The sequence below is a fragment of the Rattus norvegicus genome, chromosome 16 (assembly GCF_036323735.1).
Source record: "Rattus norvegicus strain BN/NHsdMcwi chromosome 16, GRCr8, whole genome shotgun sequence".
Lineage (NCBI taxonomy): Eukaryota > Metazoa > Chordata > Mammalia > Rodentia > Muridae > Rattus > Rattus norvegicus.
Genome location: NC_086034.1, coordinates 6,653,977 through 6,678,812, shown reverse-complemented (window position 1 = coordinate 6,678,812; position 24,836 = coordinate 6,653,977). Strand labels below are relative to the sequence as shown.

The 24,836-nt window shown below is 49.0% G+C and overlaps 2 protein-coding genes and 1 long non-coding RNA gene across 5 annotated transcripts in view; 2 read left to right on the top strand and 1 right to left on the bottom strand.

The window, feature by feature from the left end:
- Mettl6 (methyltransferase 6, tRNA N3-cytidine) overlaps window positions 1–10,842 on the top strand; it is a 37,415-nt gene extending 26,573 nt beyond the window's left edge. The window contains exon 6 of the mRNA XM_063275136.1: window positions 2,263–10,842. Within this exon, the coding sequence (XP_063131206.1) occupies window positions 2,263–2,267 (5 nt within the window). The 3' untranslated portion in view covers window positions 2,268–10,842. The remainder of the gene's footprint in view (window positions 1–2,262) is intronic.
- Window positions 2,289–24,836, top strand: part of Sh3bp5 (SH3-domain binding protein 5) — an 86,648-nt gene continuing 64,100 nt past the window's right edge. The window contains exon 1 of one of the 3 annotated variants that reach the window (XM_039094174.2): window positions 2,289–2,399. Coding sequence is in view for 2 of the 3 variants with exons in the window: in XM_039094171.2 (XP_038950099.1) it covers window positions 24,104–24,247 (144 nt within the window). In the remaining variant the exon portion in view is untranslated. Of the gene's footprint in view, window positions 2,400–23,992; window positions 24,248–24,836 lie in introns of those variants that run through there. The other 2 variants (XM_039094171.2, NM_054011.2) reach the window with 2 other exon arrangements.
- Window positions 14,847–23,855, bottom strand: LOC134482449 (uncharacterized). Its single transcript, XR_010058558.1, has 2 exons — window positions 23,734–23,855; window positions 14,847–16,716 (listed from the first exon to the last, which is right to left on the bottom strand). It is a non-coding gene; the product is annotated as an uncharacterized LOC134482449 (long non-coding RNA).

The window sequence follows — 24,836 nt, the reverse complement described above, 5'->3', positions numbered from 1 at the left end:
AACTCTCTCTCTATCTCTACACTACCCTCTTAACTCCCCTCCCCATGCTCTGAGTGAACTCTATTCTATACTATACCGTTGTGTGGCTGGTTCCTCGGGGGAGGGATGTCTCAGCATGAGCCCACTGAAGCATCCCCTTTCCTCAGACCTCACAGAACATATCCCCCCTCTCTTTATCTTTTTATCAATACAACCTTGGTGCCGAAACCCGGGACATATCCTCTCTTTATCTTTTCACAAACACATCAGGGTTTGGTTTTTTTTAAAGCCCTTTGTATATTGTATTTTTACTTTTTTTTTTTTTTTTTTTTTTGTTCTTTTTTTCGGAGCTGGGGACCGAACCCAGGGCCTTGCGCTTCCTAGGCAAGCGCTCTACCACTGAGCTAAATCCCCAACCCCGTATTTTTACATTTTTAAAGCGTGTGTGTGTGTGTGTGTGTGTGTGTGCGTGTACGCATGCGTGCGTCTGCTTGTTCATGTATGTGTATAGAGTCCAGAGGCATCAGATATTATGGAGCTGGAAGTTACAAGTGGTTTTGAGCCACCTGATGTGGGTACCGGGAATCTTTTTTTTTTTTTCTTTTTCTCCCCCCCCCGCCCCCCCCGGAGCTGGGGACCAAATCCAGGGCTCTACCACTGAGCTAAATCCCCAACCCCGACAGGAATCTTTTTCAAGTTTTTTTTTTGTTTTTGTTTTTGTTTTTTTTTCCAGAGCTGGGGACCGAACCCAGGACCTTGCTCGTGCTAGGCAAGCGCTCTACCGCTGAGCTAAATCCCCAACCCCACCAGGAATCTTTTTATATTCTAGATATCAGTCCATATCAGATGACTAGCTAGCAAGGCTTTTGTTCCATTTCGTGGGTTGTCTCTTCATTTAATCAACTTTTACATTTGTGTGAACAGAAGCTTCCTGATTTTGTGAGGACCACTTGAAAACATTGCTTATTGGAGACTGGCCTGCGCTACATGAATCCAAGCCATCCAGGGCCACTTGACATGGCTGTCTCAGAAAAGAGAGGGGCACGGGTATGGGGGTTGGGAATCCAGAGAGCAGAAAGGAAGAGACTTCCAGACCAGCTGGAGTTACTTGGTGACACCCTATCCTAACTCCTCCCCACTCCTGAAACAATAAAAAGATGTTGACTGTAGTAGGGGTAAGGGTTGGGCCTCTATAGTCCAGTGTGTGGGAGGCTGAGGCAATGGATGGGCAGCCTGAGACCAGCCTATTGTTACTGGAGAGCCTGTCTCAAAGGAAAGAAAGGAGCCCTTAGCATCAGACTAGTCAGGGCCATTGGGAGGGTTGAGATATGAAGACACAACTTTCCAAGTCAGCCATGACATCTGAGAAGCTGAGCCTAGCACTCCTGCAGGCAGAGTGATCACTTTGTGTGAGGGTCCTTTCTCTGCACCATGGCAACAGGGCCTGTCCCTTTACAGTGAGCATCAACACTCAGCAGGGAGCCATCAAACCACTGGGAAAAGGGAAGGAACTTTCAGTTCTTCCTATAATGACAGTCAGAAACGGCTCACCATGACTACCTCCAGTAGGAAAGTGACAGGGACCAGCCACTGTGTCTGCTGAGGCATTCCTGGCTTCTTTAGCATGGTGCTTCTGCATAGCAGAAGATGCCTCAGAGGGAGAACCTGCCAGATGGCCTGTAAACCTTGGTGTGTGCCCCCCACCTGCATGCGTGCGCGCACACACAGACACATACACAGACACAGACACACACACACACACACACACACACACACACACACACACACACACACTGTTCATTGCCCGTTTTTGACTGACTTTGTGAAGTACAGAAAAATGAGTTAGACCGTGTTGAATTACTCTTCTGGTACGCAGGCTGGTGGGCCACCATTAACTGATTGGAACCTTTGTGCAAACTTAGTAGCCAGCCCTGGGTAAGTGTGTTGCCTCAAAGCTTGGTGCGGTCCTTTGGTGGAAGGTGCTTTCCGCCCCTTAGGTCTTCCTGGGTAGGATTGCTCAGTAAGCAGAGCCACAGGGGAATCAGGCCTCCAGCTCCCGGCACCTCTGTGCACTGTGAGAACCACACTGCTCAGCTGGGCAGGCCCAGAGCTCAGGCTGCAGGAAGGATTTGTTCCCTGTCTGTCCCATATGCCCCTCATAGCAACAGTGCCAGAAAACACAAAACTCTTCCTTCAACACTAAATTATATATTTTTGTCTAGAAACTGAGCCTGCTGTGAATGTGAAATCTGAAATAAACACCAGATCTTAATTTCCTCACAGAATAGAGACCTTCTGAGAAGAAATGGCACAATAAGGTCTGTGAAGAAGAAACATTGTGGTGGAGGGTGAGAAGGAAGTGGACTCTGCCCTGGGATTCCTGGTCTTTGAGTCCATGGAAAAGAGGGTTCCACCAGCAGGTACAGCATGGCGACCACACTGTCCCTTTTTAAAAATTGGATATTTTATGTATTTACATTTCAAATGTTATCCCCTTTCCTCCTCTCCTATGCCCCCTCCCCCTGCTTCTATGAAGATGTTCCCACTCCTACCCACCCACTCCCACCTTCCCACCTTGGCATTCCCATACACTGGGGAAATGAGCCTTCACAGGACCAAGGGCTTTTCCTCCTATTGGTGCCAGACAAGGCCATCCTCTGCTACATATGCGGATGGAGCCATGGGTCTGTCCATGTGTATTCTTTGGGTGGTAGTTTAGTCCCTGGGAGCTCTGGGGGTCTGGTTGGTTGATATTGTTGTTCTTCCTGTGGGATTGCAAACCCCTTCAGCTCCTTCAGTCCTTCCTCTAACTCCTCCATTGAGGTCCCTGTGCTCAGTCCAATGGTTGGCTGCAAGCATCCTCATCTGTATCAGTAAGGCTCTGGCAGAGCCTCTCAGGAGACATCTATATCAGGCTCCTGTCAGCAAGCACTTCTTGGCATCAGCAATAGTGACTGAGTTTGGTGGCTGCATATGGGATGGATCCCCAGGTTGGGGCAGTCTCTGATAGCCTTTCCTTCAGTCCCTGCTCCACCCTTTGTCCCTGTATTTCCTCCCATGACTATTTTGTTCCCCCTTCTAAGAAGGACTGAAGCACTTTGGTCATCCTGCTTCTTGAGCTTCATGTGGTCTGTGAATTGTATCTTGGGTAATTTGAGCTTTTGGGCTAATATCCACTTATCAGTGAGTGCGTACCATGTGTGTTCTTTTGCGGCTGGGTTACCTCACTCAGGATGATATTTTCTAGTTCCATTCATTTGCCAAAGAATTTCATGAAGTCATTGTTTTTTAATAGCTTTAGTAGTACTCCATTGTGTAAATGTATCCACTCCTCTGTTGAAGGATGTCTGCGTTACCCCTGTCTCTTTTGCTGCAGATATAAACTCACAGTTACTTATAGGAAATTGCTTGAAATGTCATCTGGGCCATTTTCTCTCTCACATCTCTGGAGTCCTTAAAAATATGCATTTAATTTTTTCATGAGCTTTCTGATTGGTTAGTTGGTTGGTTTTGGGGTGTATGTGGCTTACTTTTTTGGAGGCAGAGTCTCTCTGTGTATCCCTGTCTGGCCTACCTAGACCAGGCTAGCCTCAAACTCACAGAGACCTGCCTGGCTGTGCCTCCCAGTGTGGATTAAAATTGAGAGGCCCCACAGCCATCTCCACCTGATTTTTTGAGACCGAATCTTTCACTGAGCTTGAAGTTCATTGATTCTACTAGGCTGGCTGGATAAATGAACTACTGAAATCTACCAATCTGGTACTGGGGTACAGATGTGTGCCCTGCACCCTGCTTGTGTGTGGGTGGTGGGTTCTGAACTTAGAATTCATACTTTTGTGACAGGGACTTTACAAACTGAGCCATGGCCCCGCCCAGCAAGTTGCATTTAAAAAATAAATATTCATTTATTTTTCTTTATGTGTAGAAGTTTTTAACCTGTGTGTACTTATGTGTACCACACTCATTCCTGGTTCCTGTGGTGGCCGGTCAAGGGTGTCAGATGCTTAGGGAGGGAAGAAAACAGAGAGGGTCTGGGAAGAGTGAGCTGGTGCTGAGCCATGGCAACGAAAAGGGACTAATGAAAAGAGCTAGAAAGGCAGGCTAGGGAGATGGCTCAGTGGTTAGAGCACTGACTGCTCTTCCAGAGGTCCTGAGTTCAATTCCCAGCAACCACACGGTGGCTCACAACCATCTGTAATGGGATCTGATGCCCTCTTCTGGTGTGTCTGAAGACAGCTACAGTGTACTCATATAAATAAAATAAATTAAAAAAAAAAAGAACTAGAAAGGCCCACACAGAATCTGGTGGTTTTGTTTTGTCTTGAAACAGAAACTCTTGTTGCCTAGGCTGGCCTTGAACTCTGTGGCTAGGATAGCCTTGAACTTGAGATCATCCTTCCCTACCTCCACAGTGCTATGATTACAGGGATCACTACCATGCCTGGTTTATCTAGTGCTAGGGACTGAGCCAGGTTCATGCACACGAGGCTACAATTAAGGTTCATCTCCAACCCCCAAATCTCGGCATCCACTCCCACTCAGGATCCTGCTTGGTAGTGGCTTTGACTCCGAGAATCTGGGAGGGACCATGAGATTTTATATTTTTACCTAAGACTCCTACCTCCTCGTCCTGATTCTCCTTGTCTACCTTTTCCTCCAAATATGGTCTTTCACACCCAAAGCTGGCCTCAACTCAATAAGAGCCAAAGACGGCCTTATGTCTATGACCCTCCTACCTCTGCCAGAGTGCTGGCACTGCAGACCTGAGCCATCATATCCAGCTTACGTGGAGCTTTGGGATGAAGCCCAGGGCTTTGAGCATGCTCTGCAAGCCCTACCGTCTGCAGTGAATTGCAGTCTTCTGAGCTGTGGACCAGACCTGGAGTAAACTAAGTTCCCCTTCGGCCTTAGACTAGTCGAGTAAGGCCTTTTGGTTAAACAGATTCCGAACTAATCTTCTGCTGTCTCGCATGACCCCTTTCAGGCTGGGCCCCAGCGTCACCTCCTCTAGGAAACCCTCCGCCATGCCTGGGTCTAACAGTGTGTCCTGTCAGTCTGGCTGGGAGCCGCTCTTTTCATGGCCCATGCCCAACTGAGCCACACCTCTGCCACACTGCACTGCCATCAGTGCCTAAAGTGCCCGTGTCCTTGTCACTGGCACAGCACCTGGCAACACCAACAGAAGACAATAATTTATTATGGTCAAAGGTGAGGGGTCTTGGCCTAGAACAGTGGTTCTCAGCCTTCCTGATGCTGTGACCCTTAGGACAGTTGCTCGGGGTGTGCTGACCCCAACCATAAAATTATTTCATTGCTGCTTCATAACTAATTTTGCTACTGTTGTGAATTATAATATAAATGTCTGACATACAGGATTTCTGATATGCTCCCCACCAGTGGGGTCAGATTGAGAACTCCTGGCCTAGGACCATGGTTTCACGTTAGCTTGAATGACAAGTCCCACCATGGAAGAAACGACAGGAACCGTCACAGTTGTCACAGTTACAGAACAAAACAAAGACATGGCGCAAATCATTGTGTTTCCCAAACACATCCGTGGAATCAGGGTTAGAGGAGTTGTAGATGTGCAAGGTCATTTCTGCTCTAACCGTTAAGTGTCATCCCTGTCACCACCCCACCTCCACCCCTGCCCAGCCCACCCCCATCCAGGGGCTGAACCCGTAAATGTTACTTTATTGCAGTCTTAGCTTCCGGCTTCAGGTGGCCATGAAGCCTTCCTTTGTCAAGCCTTGCGATCTCTCCTGGTCAGGAGGACGTTGGTTAGGTAAGGCCCAGAGGTTGAAGACCCCTGAGCACTGGAAGGGCCCAGCAGAGCCCTGCATCGTCAGCTCTGGTCTGCAGCATCCCATCTCTCCACAGCGTTACCGTTTGGTGAGCTGAGGTCGAGAGCCTCAGGCTCTTAGTGGGCACAGCCTCTTCAGAGAACGAGACTCGAAGGAACTCAGTACAGGGGCCGGAGAGTTGCCTTTGTGGTTAAGAGCACTGGCTGCTCTTCTGGAGGACCCAGGGTCGGTTCCCAGCACACACATGGAATCATTCATAACTTCAGTCCAAGGGAATCTGGGACAACGTAAAAATGCAAAGGATTCTGTTGTAAATATTTGTGGCATAAATGACTAGAAGGACAAGCTAGAAATGGGAGCTTGGCAAGTAACACGGCGAGCTCCTGAACAGGACTGATAGGCCAGGCTATGCTTATTCTTGGGGCTACACCGATCCACTTGGCTCTGGTCATGGCCCGAATTGTATCTTCCTCAAGTTCCTACAGTGCAGCCCTGGCTGTGTCTGGGAGGTAACTGGGAAGTGGAGATTGGTACTTAGTTCAAGGTCCTCCTCAGATACACAGTGAGTTAGAGACCTGCTTGGGCTGCACACAAACTTCTTTTCAAAGAAACAGTGGGAGACATGGCCGAGGGCCACAGATGTAGTCACTCAGTGGAAGTGGACAGAAGTAACGAAGACTAAGTGAAGTCAGAAGTCTGGAGGCCTAATCCAATAAGACTGGAGCCTTTAGGAGAGGCACCAGAATGAATGTGCACAGACAGGGCTGTGCAAGGACTTTGTGGGAAAGTGACCCTGGGCACATCAGGGAGCCAGGCCTCTGGAGAAAGCAAAGCTGCCTGCAGCAGCCCTGAAGCCTTAGGAACTAAGAAAACAGCCTGACGCGACTGCAGCCACCCGGTCTGAGGTGTGTGGCAGTGACAGCCCTGGTGACTAACCTGGTTTCTAGGCCAGTTTTCACAGAGCTCTCCTTTGCAAGTCAGCGAGGCTCCTGTCCTCCGCTCCCTCACGGCCAGGGCTAGAGCACCTCCTCTGGATAGGGAGTTTTGCTGGGAAGCTGGAGAAGGAAGACGCTCCTAAGACCCAAGTGATAATTGTCAAAGGGACATGTCTGGATTCCAAGACTTGGCTCTTGGGTAATGTTTTCTCCTGTCCACTTGGGCCTCAGTTTCTCCACAGATAGAACAAGGTCAGCTGAGCACATGGCACGGGGCTGTAATCCCATCGCTAAGGAAACTAGGTCGGAGGATGGTCACCTCTGAGGCTGCATAGTAGGTTCCAGGACAGGCTTCCACATCAGGCAGCTTACTGTAATTCTAGTGTCGGGATGCTGTGACCTTTGCTGGCCGCTGCGTGCATATGGTACACACAAACTCATGAGGACACACACGTACACACACACACACACATTGTTTTTTTGTTTTGTTTTGTTTTGTTTTGTTTTCGGAGCTGGGGACCGAACCCAGGGCCTTGTGCTTGCTAGGCAAGCGCTCTACCACTGAGCTAAATCCCCAACCCCCACACACACGTTTAAAACTGAGCCGAGCACAGTGGTGAACTCCAGTAATACCAGGATTCAGGAGGATCACCACACATTCTAGGCCAACCTGGATAAGGATGAGTTCAGGCCATCCTGGGTCACAGAGATGCTTTATCTTAACCCTCCCCCAAATGCAGTTGTCACGAGCAGTCCCTCTCTGCAGCTCATAAGATCACCTTCATCAATTTTATTTTTTTAGTGCTGGGATTCAAAGTCTCATGAATGCTGGGTGAATAGTCCACCCGAGCTACAGCCACAGTCTAATTTATTTACTTTTCTTTCTTATCCTGGGTGTTTTGAGACAGCATCTCACTAAGTTGTTCAGGCTGGCCTCACACTCACTCTGTAGCCCAGGCAAGCTTTGAACTCATGATCCTCTTCCCTCACCCCTGCAACAGAGTCCTGCACCACCAGGGCTAGCTCACACTGAACGTTGACTACGACCACAAATTGATAAAATCTGATTGAGAAGTAATTAAGATTGGGTATCGAGAACACACCCGGGTAAGAGGCTGCGTGGATTCCACATACTCTTTAAATGGCTGAATTCCATATGATCTTTAAAACTCAGAAAATTATGACGTTATTTGTAATCCTGCTGCACAGTGGGAGCCATGGCTGGCAGTGCTGGCATCTCTGGGAGCTTATTGGAAAAGCAGTCTCAAGGCCCAGCCAGACCTACTAAATTAGATTCTATGTATTAACAAGCCCGTAAGTGTTTCCTGTACATGATGCTCTGGGCTGCACCGGCGATTCTTAACCATGGCTGTATGCTGGGCAAAACAGCCACACACAAAAAGTAAAAACAAATCTTAAAAAATGTAGGTTTCATCTCCAAAGATTCTTATTGTTTATTAGGATCTGTGATTTAAATTAGTTCTAGAATAGGCCAGGCTGTACGATCGCAGCACTCAGGAGGCAGAACAGGAAGGTAGACACTCCCAGCATGACCTCAGCCAGTTTGAAAGGGTCTGGGGAAGTTAACAGTAGGCTCCCTCAGGCAGGGGAGAGCCAGATGCAGACATTCCACTGGTCCAGTTTGTCCATAAGATGCACAGTGTTAAATTGACTGCCTCAGGGACCAGGGCCACCAGATGCACCAGCATTGCATGTTTGTGACCACGCCCGCCAGGACCAGCCAGCCGTGGTGGGCCCACTTTTCTGCTCCCAGGCTGGCAGGTCTAGATTCAGCCAGGCCTGCTGCAGACAGTTGACAAACAGGTGGTGTGGCATCTCGGCTCTTGTGCAGGAGAGGGCAGGGGAAACTGCACTGCTCCCTCAGTTGGCAGATACTGACTCCAAATAAGCATGGGGTTCCTGCCTACTGCCACTGCCATTCTTAGCCTGCCTTCCTGTCTCCCGTGATCACCCACACAGTCTTTCTCCACCTTCACTGAGCCAGGCCCTCCTTCTGTGAGCCTCCAATATCTTTCCAGTAAGTTCCATTCTGTTTAGCACCTAATGTCGAATATCATGGCTGCCAAATCTTTCCTGATTACCACCAGTCCTTATGCAAGGGAGTGTAACCCTTGGGCACAGGAACGCCAACAAGTCATGTCAACCATAGATGATTACCAAATTCATTCTCTGGGCTTGGAATGGGATTCTGGGAGTATGGACTCAGCCGCTCCTTCAAGGTTTGCCCAGTATTTTTACTTTTTGTGGGTGCTGGGGAGTGAACCCTCTTGGCCTTGCCAGATGAGCACTGTACCGATGAGCGACACCCCAGATCCATGCCTGCCAACTCTTTGGGAGGTTTCAGAATAGCCAGGGAACAAACCGTTGTGCAAGTCACTGCCTGTTGCCCAGTGCTGTGAGAAAAGAGTGCTTCCTGTGGGCTCCGTCCTCCCTGGCCCACGGTTCTCCACCTTGGAGGAGCACTCTCTCCCCACACTAGGCAAAGCACAGTGAGAGGTGGTAGAATGCTGTGTGAGCTTGTCCATGCTCCACGTACTCACTTGTGTCATCATTCAGCACCCAGTAGGACCATTTCTTTCTGGGGACAAGGGGTGAAGCATAGAAACGGGGGTGCCAGTAGCCCAAAACCGTCCTAAAACAAATGGGAGAATGGACTGGAGAAGAGAGCTGCTTTAGCTCCCAAAGTCAGGAAAGGGCATTCTGGGAAAATAACTCAGACAGAGGGAGAGCCAGCCATATGAGGAAGAGCAAGTCACCTTGCCAGTCAGAGGGAAAAGCAGAGACAAAGACCTCACAGGGAGGCAGCTTGAGACCCGGGAGCCTAGAGGTCTAGTGTGACTGTAGGAAAGCAAGGTGCAGGCCACGTTTGACTCAGGGCTGGTGGGCACCAAGGAGTTTATATGTTTATGATGAACAGGAAGTGGTCAGCAGGAAGGGTCATCAGGTCTGACTGGGTTTAGGAAGTCCACTGTGGCTATGGTAGGGAGAATGGACTATCATGGGCCAACCACGGAGGCAGGAGCCTAGCTGGCAGGGGGTAGGGAGGCGAGCGATAGTGGCACCAGAAAGCCATCTGGTGTGCACGGCTGTGCTTGATTGTAGGAGCTGTCCCCAAAAGCCTCTAGCCAGAATCTGTCACTGCAACCCAGAAACAGTGTTTACTTGCCAAAAAACAAACTCTCTACATTTATTCTGAAACTGTAGTAACTACAGGGCAACTCCTCTTCCCACCTTCCCTGTTAACCCATGATCACCCCCCAGCAATTAACCTCTGTAATGTGTTCAGCCCACCTGCTCTGCCACCCTCTTGTAGATTACCAACTCCAGTGTTAAGAATTTTTATCACTGATGTTTTTGAGACGAGATCTCTCTGTAGCCTGAACTGTCTTTGAATGTCTATGTAGATCAAACTGATCAGTCTGCCTCCATCCACTAGCAGGCTGGGATTACTGGTATGTTTCACTACAGCCCGCCCTCCCAACTTGATTTTATATATTACCAGATGTAGAGGGATGAGATGGATTTCTGGAACAAAATTTCACGTGAAAGTTATTAAATGCTTCTATATAATGTAAATACCCTACATCCTTTATTATTTGCAGGAATATATTCACATACCCGTTTATCTGTCCATGCATCCATGCATCCATGCATCCATGCATCCATGCATCCATCCATCATCCATCCATCCATCCATCCATCCATCCATCACCATGTCTAGTTCATTCTTTGGTGGATAGGAGTTGGAGACTGAGGCAAATGGTACAGACTTTACCCTCTCTGGGAGGCTCATCTGCCGATTTCATCATGGCTGGCTCTTTATTGGGACCACATTGTTACTTCTGATGTGATCACTCCTGCCTTTAGTGGATGGGGACTATATTGAGAAAGGAATGGTTCCCCTATGGATATGATATGTAGCAGCAGATAGCAGAGCTGAGGCCGAAGCCCACCCTGCTCAACTCAAAACTCCGTGCTCAGGCCCAGGGGTGGAGCTCAGTGGAGGAGCGTTTGCCCAGCAAGTCCGAGGCCTTGGATTCAGTTTTCCGAAATGCAATTAATAATTCACTTATTCATTAAAATAAATTTCAAATATTTTAAAACAGATGTAGTGGTACATCCCTGTGATTTCAGCATTTCTGAAGTAGAGGCAGGAGGATCAAGACTGTTCATGGCCAGACTCGGGAGACAGCTCAGCAGGTAAGAGCACTTTGTTGCTCTTCCCGAGGACCCGGGTGCAGGTCCCAGCATCCACACGATGTCTCACAACCATCCGGAGCTCTGTCCTCTGCAGAACAGGAGCGAATGGGTTCAATGGGTCTCAGTCAGCTAGAAGTCTTACAGCTCTTAGAAGAGAAACAAGGTTTGGGCAGCCTTCAGGAAAGGTAGCTGAGGTCTTGCTACTGGTAGGGGTGGTGGCAGCAACAGTGTCATCAGCAAGGGTGGCAGCGGTGTGAGCATGGCCTGCCAGGCAGGTCTAAGGCCCCGCGATGAATGCTTTGGGATAGAGAACCCTTCCCCAAGTGTTACAGCTCAGTAAAACAGCCACTCCCAGACAGTTTTGGTAAAATAATTTGTGTACTTTATTCCATGAGGACAAGGACTTTTTACACATTGAGGAGGGAGAGGGTGGGATTTAGGGGTAGAGGTTTCCTATTGGCTCAGTTTGAGATGCTAGTGCTACGCTATTTGCATGGGGAGGGATGCCAGGTGTTTTCACTATGTGACTAATTGTCCCGGTCCCATCAGTGGGGTGTCATGGTTACTGTTCCAGAGCAGGTAGATGTAGGCAGGGAATGGCTCTATTCCTACCATTCTCAATTCTGAGATTCACAGGGTCTGAGCTCACTCAGCCTTATCTGTCTAGTGGCGAGGTCCACTTCCCCACATAGTGCTGTAAACCTTTAATTCCAGCACCAAGGAGGCAGAGGTAGGAGGATCTCTATGAGTTATAAGCCAATTTGGTCTATATAAAAAGTTCTAGGACACCCAGAGCTACAGAGACCCTACCTTAAAAAGAAATAACTTCGTGACCAGCCTCATCTATATACCTATAATTCCAGCATTCAGAAGGCTGAGGCAGGAGAACTACTGTGAATTCAAGGCCAGAGCAACATGAGACCTGGTATCAAAAATCAAAACCAGGGCTGGTAGAAGGAGAAAATGGACTCATAGTTAAAGTGATAATCAAACTAAACCACAGGGAAGGATCCACAGGCCACGCCCCTCTTGGTCAAATAAGATAAAAAGGTATGTCCTGGAGTGACAGAAAAGTCATGTCCAGCTGAGAGGGCCCACGCAGCATCGAGGAGTCAGGAAAACAGTCCTCCTGTTGCTGAGTGAGTGGTTTTTTAACTTAACTTCAGCTTGATTTAGTAATGGCAGGACAGAATGCCTTTCAGTATGTCCTGTTTCACTCTCAGGAGAGTGTTCGATGACTTACAGAATGGAGTCCATGCTTTATCACAAACTAAGCTGGATGCTAGTGACTGCAGGCTGTGCTTTGAACACACAAAAGGTGCAATTGAGCAGAGCTGCACGGCCGGCAGGTCAGGCTACTAAATACATTGTTCGTTTATATCTTTAATTATGATTGTTTTACACATGATCTCAGAGCCCGTTGCTGGCTGTGAATTCTTGACCCTCCTGTGTCACCTCCCAGGATCCCAGGACTGTATACCACAGACCCGGCTAGGATGACCGTTAAGATATAAGCCCATTCTAAACTAAACTGTGTGTAGCCTGGAAATGACTTAGGGATTCAGGAGTTGAGAAGAGCACGGGAGAGCTCAAGTCACACAGCTTGGGGGTGGGGGCCAGCTGGGGGCGCTGACAGCTTTACTTGTCTCACTGCAGTGAGGGGGTGGGAGGAGCTCTGGACTGTGTAAGAGTGGACCGCGAGCTGAACACAGCATTCATGCACTGCTCCCAACTATGGATGTCACATGACTAGCTGCTTCAAGTTCCTGCAACCCTGATGCCTCTGATATAACAGGACTATAACCCTTTCTCACCTAAGTTTGTTTAGTTGGGTTTTGTTTGTTTTTTTTTAAAGATGTATTTATTTATTATATGTAAGTACACTGTAGCTGTCTTCAGACACACCAGAGGAGGGCATCAGATCTCATTACAGATGGTTGTGAGCCACCATGTGGTTGCTGGGATTTGAACTCAGGACCTCTGGAAGAGCAGCCAGTGCTCTTAACCACTGAGCCATCTCTCCAGCCCTTTGTTTTTGTTTGTTTGTTTGGTTGGTTGGTTGGTTTTTAACAGCAGCGGGAAACAATGTCATTCGACATTTGCCAGAATCCATAGATCGGGTTTTCTTTGTTTTGGTGATTGGCACAGAGTCTCACTATGTTACCTTGGCTGCATTGGAACCTGTTATGTAGACAGGCTAACCTTCCAAGTGTTGAGATTAAGGCATATGCCACTGTCTTAGGGTTTCTGTTGTTGTGATGAAACACCAAAAGCAAAAGCAAGTTGGGACTTCCATAATTACTGAAGCAAGCCAGGACAGGAACCAAAGGGCAGGAACCCAAAGGCAGGAGCTGGTGCAGAGGCCATGGAGAGTGCTGCTTTCTGGCTTGCTCTCCATGGCTTACTCAGCCTGCTTTCTTATAGAACCCAGGACCACCAGTCCAGGGATGGCACCACCTACAGTAGGCTGGACCCTCCCCATCAATCAAAGAAGATGCTTTCCAGTTGGGTCTCATGGAGACATTTCCTCCTTTCACAGAGCCTAGCTTGCGTCGAGCTGACATAAGACTAGCCACCACAGCCATCACGCCCGGCTTCTTTATTCTTTAGATAAGGCCTGGCTGGCCTGTTTTTTGCTATGTAGTCCAGGCTAGCTTTAAATTCTTGACAATTCCTCTGTATCCAAAGAGCTGGGATTATAGCTATAAAGCCCAAAGACTGTCTGATACCAAGAGTGATCTGATTTTCTCTCCAGGAAACAATACCCTACCCCACCCCCACCCCCCCAAAAAAAAACAAGCAAGGAAAACGCCTGCCTGTAATCTCAGCACGGGGAAGGCTAAGGCAGGAAGACTGTTTTTGTAGTAGTTTTTAATCCCAATCCAGGATTTGTACCCCACCTTCAATCATTCAGTTTCCAGATAAAAGACACAACTTTCATATTTACAACAAGCCTTAAACAGCACAAGAGCCGGGCGGATATCTATGCCCTATGCTATTACACTCTACTTCCCTATCGATAACCCTGAGTTATTACTATGTTTCATCTGGGCTGCTCTTAACTCCAATTGGCCTGCCCTCAGGGCTGACTCCTAACCCATGGTGTCTTTCTCCTCCATTTTCCCTTCTTCTCCCTCTCCTCATGGTCTCTCCTCCCCACCTAAACTGGTGACCACAGAGCTTGATGGAATTAAAACTGCTCTTAGGGTTTTTTGGTTTTTTGTTTTTTTGTTTTTTTGTTTTTTTTGCCCAAGCTGTGTTTTATTTTCATTGATCATATAAATAATTTTTATATGATTTCAGGGCAAATAGGTGAGATATCTCAGTTCTCTGCCCAGCCATAGGCTGTGAACATCTTTATTCACCAATCAGAAATAACTTGGGGGTCAAGGTCACATAGTGTCACTCTCTTGTCTCTGGGTCACAGGGGGCCTGCACTTAGCATTACAACACATAGCAAGGCTTTCCTGAATTCCAGAGTAAGTTGAAGGCTAGCCCAGGCTGGTAACAAAACCCACTGAAGCTGAGTCTAGGTAGAGGAAGCCACACATGCTATGGTGGGGCAGGGGAACTGTACTGCCCTCCGTTTTGGACGTAAAACCCTTCTCCAGGATGAAATGCCACTCATTTCTAAAACCTGCTCAGCTGCTGTGCATGGTGTTTACACAGGCGCACACACTGCACTCCTAGTACTTGGAAGGCTCAGGAGAGGGAATGGCTTTGAGTTTAAGGCCAACCTGTGTACGGTCAGACCTTACCCCACTCCCAGGGTTTGCTCTGTGGGTAGAGCACCTGAAAAAAATTTCTTCTTTCCTGGAAATGCCACAGCTGTAGCTCTTCCATGTGCACACAAAGTGAGGGGGCACAGGGAAGTCCTCATAAACTGGGCAGGAAGCAAGGCCTGCAGGGGGTTGGTTCCTCAGTTATTGTTGGTTGTTCTGGGAAATTCCCCCGTGGAAACTGTGACTTTTGTTTCGCTTTTCCCTTTTCTGGCTTAGTCATGCCCTGAGGTGCAGGTGTCCTGACTCCCAACTGTTAATTTCCTCAGGTATCTCTTCTAGCCCTGCACAAACATCCTCCTGGGGGAGGAAAGCTCTCCTTGGCCTTCTGCTTCAGTGCCTGCCTTACCCAGGCCTCCTCCTGCTTCACGTGTGTGCCCGGCTTTCCTCTTCTCCGTTTCTAACCTGGACTCAGGCCTCACCGTGGGCCTCTAGGATCTACTTTGAACATCTCCTTTTCTCAACCTGTAGGCTTTCTCCATTTACAAGGTCCCCTCTTGTTCCCAAACTCCATGCAGATCCTGTCTGGCATTCGGTCAGCTTTAAGCTGTAGAGTTTAGAGGTACTCCAGGCAGGCATGCTGAGAGGGCTGAAAATCCAGCATTCAGGAGAGTTTGAGACCAGCCTCAAACTGTGGGGTTTATAGTAAGATCTTGACTTAGAAATATGCTCAGAAAACAAACCCCACCATTTTCTCCTTCATATTCAGAACCTGCCAATAATATATATACATACCTGTAAACCAGCGCACATGTGGACACAGCACAGCATGAAGAGAAGAAAGGCTAAATGTGAGGGGCTGAGGAGGACTGGATAAAGATGAACACAATAATGACAGAGGATATAACGTTAACTGTTTTCCTAGTTTTAACCCTGTCATGGATTTTTTGGTTTTGGTGGTCATGGTTTGAATAGGCATGATCCCCATAGACTCACGTGTTTGAATGCTTGGCCCATAGGAAGTGGCACTACTAGGAGGTGTGGCCTTGTTGGAGTAGGTGTGGTCTTATTGGAGGAAGTGGGTCACTGTCAGGGCAGGCTTTAAGGGCTCCTAGGATTAAGCTGCTCCTAGTGTCTCCTGCTGTCTGCAGATCAAGATGTAGAATTCTCAGCTATCTCTCCAGCACTATGTCTGCCTGCATGCTGCTGTGCTCCCCACCATGAAGATAACGGACCAAATCTCTGGACGTGAAGCCAGCCCTAATGAAATGTTTTCTGTTATAAGAGTTGCCATGGTCATGGTATCGCTTCACAGAAATGAAACCCAAACTAAGACCGGTGCGTAAGTGCACAGAGTATATTCAGTAGGGAGGTGTGAGGTCCAGTGTGCAGCTCCACACTGAGAATGGCATTCGAACCCTGTAGACGTTTTCTGAGATGTGTGGACTTCCGGGTAATTTTGGCGTGTGGTGTTTTTTATAATAAAGTTTTTACAAATTTTAAGCATAGGGCTATAGTTTAGCTCTAGAGTACCTGCTGAGAATGTGTGAAGCCCCAGGTTTGATCCCCTACCTAGGGAGTAGGGGAGGAGAAGAGAAGAGGAGTAGGGGTAGGGGGAGAGAGAGGGGGAAGAGGAAAGGGGGCTTGGAGATAGCATTTTCCCCTGTTGTTTAAGACAAGACAGGAATACTCAAAGCCAAGTGTCAAACCAGTCCAAACTAGGACTGAAGCTATTTCCCCAGTAGAGTAGTTCTCATGATGTCCTCAAAGCCAGAGAGGTCAAGGGTAGAAGTGGAGACACCTCAGAGGAGTAAGGAAAACCAGTCTGGGGGAAGCTGAGAACATCAGGCAGGGCAGAGGTGTGGTATCCTTCTGGTACCACTTAACAGGAGACAACTAATGTCAGCAGGTGGCCTGTCACCTGAGACTCTGCCCACGGTGACACACATCTTCAATCCCAGTGCTCAGGAGGCAGGGGCAGCTGGATCTCTGAATGTTCTAGGACAAGGTGATCTACAGACAGCCAGTTTCAGGATGTCAGGGCCACATCGTGAGAACCTGCCTCAAAAACAAAAGGCAAAAAACCGATGTCATTGATAGGAACCCCAAAGCAGCAAAAACATCTTAGCAGGGATTTTTTTTTTTTTTTTTTTGGTTCTTTTTTTCGGAGCTGGGGACCGAACCCAGGGCCTTGCGCTTCCTAGGTAAGTGCTCTACCACTGAGCTAAATCCCCAGCCCCCTTAGCAGGGATTTTGCTCGTTTGCTTGTTTTGTTTGTTTGTTTGTTTGAGAGGGTCTTTGTGTAACCCTGGCTGTCCTGGAGCTCTGTACATAGACCAGGCTGGCCCTGAACTCAAAGAGAGATCTGCTTGCCTTTGCCTCCTGAGTGTTGAGATTAAAGATGTGTGCCACTACTATTGGCTCAAAAATATTTCTTCTTTTTGAAGTGAGTTTGTTTTCTAAACATTCAGTTTCCGTTTTATTTATGAGCATGTGCCACATATCTGTAGGTATTTGTGGAGGCCAGAAGATGTGTCATATCTCCTGGAGCTGGAGTTACAGGAAAGTTATAAGCCACGTGACGTGTGCTGGAAAGCAACCTTGGCTCTTCTAGAAGAGCAGCGCTCTAACCTCTGTGCCAGCTTCCTCTTATCTTTAAGTTGGCGTTGTACAGATTGGGACTTTTCCATAATGTCTGCACTTACAAGTCTTGGTTTGTACCCAGCCTAGCAAATCAATGAGCTTCATGTTTAGGGAGAGACCCTTTCCCAAAAACATAAAAGGTGAAGATAATTGAGGAAAGAGGCTTCAAACATAGACTTCTACATACATGTACACACATGTGCATGCCTACCCACATAGTCACATGCACACACCCCCTAACAAGTCCACACACCCTCCACACACACCTCCTGCTGAGTTCTCTGCCCTGACCTTCCTGTGAGTCAAGGGACCTGAGTCTAATTCAATTTCTAACACAAATGAAGGTTCTTGTCAGAGGGCAGCGGCCACAGCGCAGGACAGTTTGGTAACACGCTGATGTTACAAAATCACAGAAATGAACAGATGCCTTTGAGTTGAGTGCAGAACCAGCAATTGGGGTATCTATGTCTATTATATCTGCCTCCCTATCTCACATGGCTGCAGGAGTCCATAGGGCTGAGGGGATGTTACCTGGGTATGGCTCTGTACCTGGCCTTGGGCCTTCTCTGCCTGACTAATTGCTATGCCCTGTCCCAGAGAATTTCATCTACACCACTAGATGTGTCACATGATCCTTCATTTAGAATAAATATAGGGGCCACCGAGATGGCTCAGCAGACAGAGGTATTTGCTGCCAACAGCCAATACCAGACAAACTGTGTGTCCTACCTACACAGTACAAGGAGAGAACTGACTCCTGAGAGGGGTTCTCTGGCCTCTGTGAGTACGGTGGCACACATGTGTGCACGTATACATGAGTAAATACATGTATGTAAATAACTAGAATAAAATCTGAATTCCTTGCCCCCACGTGCCAGCACTGCGTAGTCCACACTGCAGGTCTTAGATTTACCTTGCTTTGCTCTCTCTCCTGCACCCGTTCTTCCTTACTCTACCCACTCCTGCCTTCCCTTAGCACATTGCCACCTCAGGACTTCTGCACACAATGCTTCAGTCACTAAAGTGGTCTTCCCTGAAAGCTAGGGCACATGTGATTTGTCGTCTGATACCCTTCAGGTCTGGGCATGCTAAGAGCCTGTGTTCTAACCACAATGGCACCTCCATACCATGACCCTTCCTCCTCTGTTTTTCTCCTCAGCATTGATCAAACCAGATGTAGGTTGTTTTTCTTTTCTTGCCTGACTCTGCAGTAGAATGTAGGCTCTATAACGGCGGTGAGTCCATGCCTTTTGTTCACAGAAGTCACTTGACATCTGAGGGTGTTCAGCTGCTAAATACCCAGTAAGTATTTGTCAGGTAGATAAATGGACAGACAGCTGAGTGATTCCTTACCTCCCACCATCTGTATTTGTGATCGCTAAGCTTCATGATAAACTTGACTGGATTTAGAATCACCTCTGAGACACACACACACCTCTGGCCAGCCTAGGAGAGCGTCTCTAGAGAGATTTAACTGAGTGAAGAACCACACCGAGGGTAGGTGTCACTGTCCCAGGAGCTGGGGTCCTACACCGAATTAAAGGGGGGAAAGGAGAACATCAGCTGAGTGTTGACGGCCTACTGTGTGCTTTCCTGATTCGTCCAGAAGAGGGCACTCTCTTGATCCAACTGCCATGCCTTCCCTGCCTGGGTGAGCTGCACCTTTAAACTGGACTCAGTCACAGCGCTTAGACATCTCTCTTTCTCTGTCTCCCTCTCCCTCTCCCTCTTCCTCTCTCTCTCACACACACACTTACTCACTCACTCCATGGTTTTCCAGAATTTTGAAGAGAAAAAGAAAAAAAATGAGGCAAGGGTCTCACTATATAACCCCAACTGGCCTGAAACTTGTTATGTAGACCACACTGGCCTGAGTTCACAGAAACCCCCTGCTTCTACTTCCTAAATGCTGCCATAATGAATTTCCAGAGGAACACACAGTGAATATGGCTTAGAAAGAGCATTATTTTTGCAAAAAGGACCCGGCAAGGTCCAAATGGGCTACCAAGCACACCAGGATAGGAAGCTCTTAAAACAAAACCAAAAACAAAGTATATGTCCAGGAGCATTTTGCCTGCGTGTTTCATGTCTGTGCACCACACGCATGCAGTGTGTCTGGGACAGATCCCCCTGGGACAGAAGGTTGTTAAAGCTGCCACGTGGGTTCTGGGGATAGAGTCTGAGTCACCTGGAAGAGCAGCCAGTGTTCTTAACTGCCAGGCCATCTCTCCAGTCCCTGGGCTTTTGTCCCAGGGCAGGTAGTAACTGTGTGTGTCCCCCATTAGCTGGTGTCCAACCTCACAGTCTTTCAAGATTGGCTAGTTTTAAAAGAAATTAAAAGAAAATTAAAGAGATTCCAAGAATGGGTTAGATGTGAACAAGCATTTTATTGGTGGGAGGGAATTCGAACATCTGCATTAAGCTGTCACAAGATGGGGGCGATAAATAGATGAACACAATGAAATCTTACAAGGTGAGAGAGTGAACAAGTTCTGAATTCCTTGTGCTAAACAAAAGTTTTAGAGTGCTTGGCAGATAAGACTAATATTAGCTGAGTATCTTAATCCCAGCATCCAAGAGGCAGAAGCTTGTGGATCTCTGTGAGGGCAAATCTGATCTATCTACATAGCTAGACCCTGTCTCCAAAAAAAAAAAAAGGCTAACATTTAATGTCGCTTACCCTGCTGAGACTAAAGGCATGTGTCACCCTGCCTAGCATGAAAAAGATTCCAAGGACCATCAGCACAGCTGTCCTGCTGAAGACGGAAATGTGATACCGGGAGATGCTGGGGCTGCCACTGAGCGTTTAGTAAATAAACCAAGTGGGTATAAATGGAAACACGCTGAAGCTCAGGCTCGAGGGGAGGACCAAGGATGGGCCCCTCTGTGGGAGCTCAGCTCGTTTGCTTGCCCCGGACATCAGATGTGGACAACACAGGCACAGCAATGTGACAGGGCTGCAGAAGGGAGGGTCACAGAGGACGGTAGACTTCATCCACACAGGCCCTGGGAGATGTCCCAACCAGGGAGGACCAGGCCAGCGCAAGCCTAGCCTGACACACGTCTTTGCTGTCGTCCCGCCCAGATTACACCACTTCTAAAGGGCAGCTGGGAAGCACGGAGCTGTGAGTTTTATCTGGGAAGATTTTCCTCCTGAGGGAGTGGTAATAAGGCAGATTACAAACACAGGCGGCATATTTCTCCCACTGTGTGGGGTTAAACAAACCTTTACAGGGCAATAAAAATAAATTAAACACCAGTGGAATCTTTAAGCAAAATACTTCTCAGGATTTTTGACTAAGGCATTCCACCTGTGTTAATCAGACTTTTTAAATTTTTCTTATTTAATGTGTATAGGTGTTCTGTATGTTGTATACCACATGTGTGCCTTCTAGCCAACAGAGGCTAGAAGACAGCATCAGGAGCCCCTGGAACTGGAGACATTCTTAACTGCCGTGCAGTCCTGGGAAATTAACCTAGGTCCTCTGTCTCAATTCTGTCTGACCAGTTCTCAACCTATCGAAAGGGCCTCGACCCTCACAGGGTGACATATCAGACATCCTGGGTATCAGATATTTGCATTATGATTCATAACAGTAGCAAAATTAGTTATAAAATAGCAATGAAAATAATTTTATGGTTGGGGTCACCACAACATGAGGGACTGTTTTAAAGACTTATACAGCATTGGGAAAGTTGAGAATCCCTGCCCTAGAATATCACCCAGTGCCACCTCTCCAGCCCCTAATCATCACTGTGACAAATACATGAGAGAAATAAGGGAAGATTTACTTTAGCTCCTAGTTTTAGTTCATGCCTTGGACTTGAGGCAAGCCTTGAACATTATGGCGTCAGGAGCAGATAATGGAGGCTGTTCACCTCACGGTGGCCGAGAAGCAGAGGAGGAAGGGAAAGATACGCTCCCCACTGACCCACTTTCTTCAGCTAGCCTGCAACTTCCACAACTCCATTACCTTCCAGCAGTCTCGTCAGGTTCTGGGGTCATCTACGGCCATCCCAGTGGCAGAGGCAGAACTTGCGTGTTTGGATCATTTCCCCAAAGCCCCTCCTCTCAGAGCCTCTGAAAGCCTGGCAGGGTTGCCACCCCTGAAACAGGTTACTGGACAAAGCACTGAGAGCTGTTTTCATGATGTGAACGACACATTGTGATCGGGTAGTCGGTGCTTCCTGAAATTGACCAAACGCAGATCCAGGAAAGGATCATCACAGCGTACTTTACCTAACCAGCCCCTGGGGCATCTCAAACTGTAAAGTTAAGCTCAAAGTCTCTAAAGTGGCCAACAGGATCCCAGCCAGAGCTACGCCAACTGGGACTAGCCCACAGGGTGCTGGGGGGAGGGGTAAGCAGCCACTGTTTTGAGTTCTGGCTGTGTAGCTCAGGCTGGTCTAGAACTTGTGATCCTCTGGGACTTGCCTCAGGTTGTTCACCCATGCTGAACTCTTAACTCCAAATAGTCTTAGGAAGTAAATTGAAGCTTTGGAAGTGATAAGGCCAGGAGGGTTGAGGGTCTGAGCAAATGGGATTAATATATGTATAAAAAGAGACCACAGAGTTTTCCTAAGGCTTTCTTTCTGACATAAAGTTCGTTGAGCAGATGGAAGTCTACAAGCCCAGGAGGGCCCTTCTCAGCTCTTGACTTTGCTGGCATCTTGTCCTGTGATTTCTGGCTTACAGAATCAGGAGTGGGTGCCATTTAGGAGCTGTGGTATTTTGACACAGCAGCCCTCCCCAACAAGGGTCCTCCTTCAGTATGTGGAGTAGTTAGCAAAGTGTTTCCTGCTGCCTGGTGGGGTTACCCCAGTATAAGTCTGAGAACTTGTAATACAAAGAGTATGTCACTCTGTCCATGTGGTAATGACCTTGGGGGGTGGAAGTAGGGTGCTGCCAGCCAGACAGTGGTGGCACATGCCTTTAATTCCAGCACTAGAGACAGCCAGGGGGATCTCTGAGCTCTAGGCCAGCCTGGTCCTCAGAGCAAGTTTTAGGACAGCCAGGGCTACACAGAAAACCGTGTCCCATCCCCCCCACCCCCCACCCCCGAAAAAAGAAAAACTGGAGGGAGGGAGGGAGGGAGAAAGAGAGAGAGAGAGAGAGAGAGAGAGAGAGAGAGAGAGAGAGAGAGAGTTGTATATTGAATTGTACAGGGGCGCTTGATTAAAACTGCAGCACTTGGGAGACAGAGGAAGGAAAATCAGAAGGTCAGGGCCAGTCCCAGGTCATGAGAACCTGACAGCAGCCTGAGCTGAGGCTGTTTCAAAGTGAGTGATGGCAAGTCAGTAGACTGACCTAATCAGGGGGAGTGTTGGAAACAGGGTCAGGCTCTTCCAGAAAGAGAGACTGAAGCACGTGAGGCCTGTGGTACAAGAGAGATTCTCTGGTGCTGGCTTTGAAGAAGACCCGCCATGGGAGAAAAGAGGCGGACACCCCCAGGGTTGTTATTCTTGGCCTTGGCTGTCAGCAAGGAAACCAGATCCCCAGACCTGAGGTTAACCAACACTAAATGAATTTGAAAGTCATTCTTCCTCAGAGCTTGCGGAAGGAACAACCTGGCTGAAACCCAGTTCAGCCCGTGAGAGCCTGAGACGAGACTGCCCAGCCCGCCTGATCCTTAATGGCCGCCATGTTCCGGCCTTATCCTTGGAATTGTACCTTTAGCAAAGAACTTTAAATCACCTCTCCCAGAATGGCCAGCAAGGTACCAGCAACAAAGAGGTGTGATCTCTTTAGAAAGAAACCTAGGGAACACACCTGGACCGTCTCCATCAAACAGGGGTGGGGCCTTGCCCAACAGTGACCCCTTTTGCTTTGCTTGGGGGGGGTGCGGGGGCAGCAGAAGCAACTCTTCTTTTGATCACAGGCTCCCAAGAACTCCTCTCTCCTCCAAACAAAGCTGTCCTCCAAACCCCATGGGATGGACCACAGCTTCCCTCTACAAAGTGTTCCCTTTGCTCGGCCATCTGACCAGGTCTTCCCTGACCTCACGTGGTCCCGGCACCTGTAACCGTACAGGGAAACCCTTCCACTGTTAGCCCTTTTGTGATGTCCCGCTGGCTAGGCAAGCTCTAGCTAGGTGATGTTGGGCAGAACCACATAGTTCCTACACTGGCCAAGCTTACCCACGAGCAGGCAGTGCGATCTCTTTAAAAAAAAGCCACCCCGATCTATTAGACCACCCCACCCCCACTCCCCCAGCTCCATGGGCTCTTCGTGCATTCAGGATATCCAGGTAGGCCCTAAGAGTTCGTGCCTTAGCTTGCTGAACTTTGTCCAGCAGACTCCAGGCTTTGGATGTCCACTCGGTGGCTGGAGGCTAGCTTTCTTCTATCTCCTGTACAGACAAGCTTACCGTAGAGGTCCTTTTTCTGTGGAACTAAGTAGACACAAAAGTAGCTTTAGAGAATGGAAATCACCTGAACTTTCCTTCTGTGCCTTGATCTGCTTCACTGGAGGCAGGAGGAAGCTAGCTTAAGGCGGCCCATGCGCGGGCCAGTGAGCCACTGGGCGGCGTCTCTCCTAGTGGCCATGACCGGGACTCCAGGGCTTTTTGTGACAGAGCGTCGGGTGACACAGGCTATCAGGGCGGTCTGGGCGAAGCGGCCGAGGTGTGCTGCAGGCCGCTGCAGACAGGGGGCAGCCGCGCCCACTTCCTCCATCACTCGGCACCCGCTGGCGGAGCACCCGGGGTGGCAGCGCTGCGCGCCCAGTCCTACCCGGTTGCGGCGAGGCCGCCCTCAGCGCGCTCCGGTCCCACTGCGCACGCTTTGCGACCTGGCTGCCCGCATGGACACGGCGCTGAAACGGAGCCGCTCTGAGGAGCCGGTGGAGCTCCCGCCGCCCGCCCGGGAGGCGGAGGAGAAAGAGGAGGAGGAAGAGAGGATGGAACAGGGCCTGGAGGAGGAGGAAGAGGTGGACCCCCGGATCCAGGTAGGACGCGTGTGACAGGACCCTACAGCCGCACCCCGCCAGGGCTGATGTGGAAGTCGATGCCTACGCGGATACTCGCCTTATAGCCCCGCGTGTTCGCAATCACGGGGTGGGAGCTGCCTAAATCCAGGAGCTGCACCAAGGGTTGGGGCACCCCATTTCAGTCTCCCCGCGGAAGGCTTCGGTGCCCGCGTGAAGGCGGCCTGATGATTGCGGGGATCCCTGCGGACCCTCGGCCCAATCCGAGGGTCCCTACAACAAGACCAGCGGTTCAAGCAGATTGCAACAAAGGAAAAAGGGGGCGGGGGCCCCGAGCGGAGTCGGGGTACCTCGGCGCGGCTTTCCGCGCTGGGAGCACTGCACAGACTCGGAGCTTCTGCGCAGCGTTACCCTGGCTGCGTGGATGCGGACATCGTGGTGGGAGAGCAGGGCAAGGTGGTTGTCGCCTGCCCCTGTAGTGTAGACTGCACCGGTGCGGGGCGCCTCGCCAGCCCTCACCTGGCAGAGGTGCCTGGCCTGGGCCACCTTCCTCTTTTGGTTCATTGTCAGTACATGGTGGATGTCGTTGTCACCATTGGCATGGTGTTGC